Raw genomic sequence first — 2,064 nt, 5'->3', positions numbered from 1 at the left:
TTAAAGTTCTGCTTTATATAGACCACAAATGTAGCATTTATATGTAAAAAGGAATGATTTAAAAGCATGATATGTCCCCTTTAATATTACTGATTACATGAAATAAAATCAGCATATTATTTGCAGATAATTGTAATTAGCATTTATACGGTAAATGCATTTTAGATGCATGTTGTCAATAGCATGTTATCATTCAATTCAAACGTACGAGAATCTGTGCTCTAACTGTATTTTTCACGCAAATACCTACAACATTTTAATGAGATCACTGACTTGCACATATAACATAACCAAAACCACCACATGAAGCTATTACTATAAGTCAGTGTGCAATTGTGGCCCTTTAAGGCTACACAGGAGAAAGAAAAGCAATATATCAGCTCCATAAACTGAATTTATAATTTTCAAGAATAATAAAATAAAAAATAACTACATTTAGCATAAAATAATTTAATTTAACAGCCAATTAATTTATCAATTATTTAAAATGATTAAATAACAATTAAATCATATATCCCCATTTCATGGTGCACAAGAGCAGGAGAGTTTCCCAGTGCGGTGCAGAAAAAGAACAGGCTGAACAAAACCAGCCAGTACATAACAAATCAGACCAGTGATCCAAAGTTTATGAATATAGTGGTTTGTTAGAATGGTAAATAATCCTACTGTAGCAAATGGGACATATATGATAGTCATGCTAATAGTAGTGATTAGAATGATTTGAAACGCTCTTCTCTTCATGTGGTTTTCCTCTTCTCTCTCTCTTCTTCTCTCTCCTGGTCCTAACTGCTTCAGAGCCCTGAGAACAGCCACAACACAAAACAACTGGATGCAGAGGGCCAGTAGGAACTGCAACAAGAATATTTGTGAATGTATTTGTTCAGTATTTGTGTAAAAAAATAAGGAACAGAAGCAGGAGCCAAGACTAGTTATCCAGGCTACAGTGCAGCAGATCACTCTATATCTGAGAGGTTTGTACTTCAGAAAGGTTACAGGATAAACCACTGCCAGGTAACGCTCAACACAGATCAGACACTGAAACAGAGGACGGCCAGTAAGGGATAGACCTTGTAAAAAGAATAGTAATTGTGAGATTCTCTGAAAGCAAGCTGACATTATATAAATTGAACAATTCAGACAGATACCAAGCTCACAAACAGAGAGATTGAGGATGAAGAACTCTGATGCGACTCCACTTCCTGTTCCTGTGATGATGAGCCATATAATATAGGAGTGAGTAGGAAAACCAAACAGGAGATTGATGCTGAACGTACAAATTCTCAGATGGTCAAGTAACCAGAAAGATTCAGTTGTGGAGTTTGTAGATTCTTCAGGTGTGGTGAAGTTCACTGTGTAGTTGTTCATCTCCTTCGTGTTTGTCTTCAGCAATATATACTGCAACTGTGATTTACTGGAAAAGAGAAAGAATTTTTAGCATTTTAAACCGGATTGTTCAAACTGGATGCATTATTATTCTGAGTGTACATTCAAATAACCTGAGCACTTTTTTACTAAGTCATATACAGTCTCTTTTAATTCAATATCTCTAAACAATTACACTTGCCCCAAAACCCTTGGACAGATAAACACAATTACGAGGTTGATTATAGTTGAAAAGAAATGCAATCAAAAACAGAAGTTTATCACCTGAAGAGTGAATGTCCAGTCTCTCTGGATGTGTATAAATCTCTGTGCTGTGTTTTGTAGACTGACTTCACAGCTGTCACAAGAATATATGACTTCATCTGCTACACGTCACATTAAACATCAGATTTGAATATACTTCAGATAAAAAATTAGTTTTTTTTTCTGACAGGAGATAGAGACAGATATGGATGTTTAAAAGACGCAATGTACGCTGTAGACCAATCACAACAGACTAGGCCATCTGCCCAATCGGTGCAGAGTATAGCTTGCGAAAAGGAGGGATTTAGATGGACTGATTCATCCATCCAGTCCATTTGAGAATCATTGGAAAATGTGGTGATGTTCAATGTATATTATGAGAAAATGTTTTTGGACTTTTGATGCCTGTAAACCTGTTGTAGGAGACTCCAAAACAAA

At 35.6% G+C, this 2,064-nt stretch overlaps 1 protein-coding gene across 1 annotated transcript; it reads right to left on the bottom strand.

Moving 5' to 3' along the window:
• Window positions 1–522: 522 nt before the first annotated feature.
• Window positions 523–1,365, bottom strand: LOC143715699 (hydroxycarboxylic acid receptor 2-like). Its single transcript, XM_077207454.1, has one exon. The coding sequence runs from the start codon at window positions 1,363–1,365 to the stop codon at window positions 523–525; it is 843 nt and encodes a 280-aa protein (XP_077063569.1).
• Between the last annotated feature and the right edge of the window lie 699 nt (window positions 1,366–2,064).

Source organism: Siphateles boraxobius, unplaced genomic scaffold (assembly GCF_051911475.1).
Source record: "Siphateles boraxobius isolate OS27281-9 unplaced genomic scaffold, OSU_SipBor_1 6, whole genome shotgun sequence".
Taxonomy (NCBI): Eukaryota; Metazoa; Chordata; class Actinopteri; order Cypriniformes; family Leuciscidae; genus Siphateles; species Siphateles boraxobius.
This window is presented reverse-complemented; position numbering and strand designations above follow the sequence as displayed.

Coding starts and splice junctions, on each gene's coding strand:
- LOC143715699 (XM_077207454.1), bottom strand. CDS start 1,365: ATGAACAACTACACAGTGAACTTCACCACACCTGAAGAATCTACAAAC.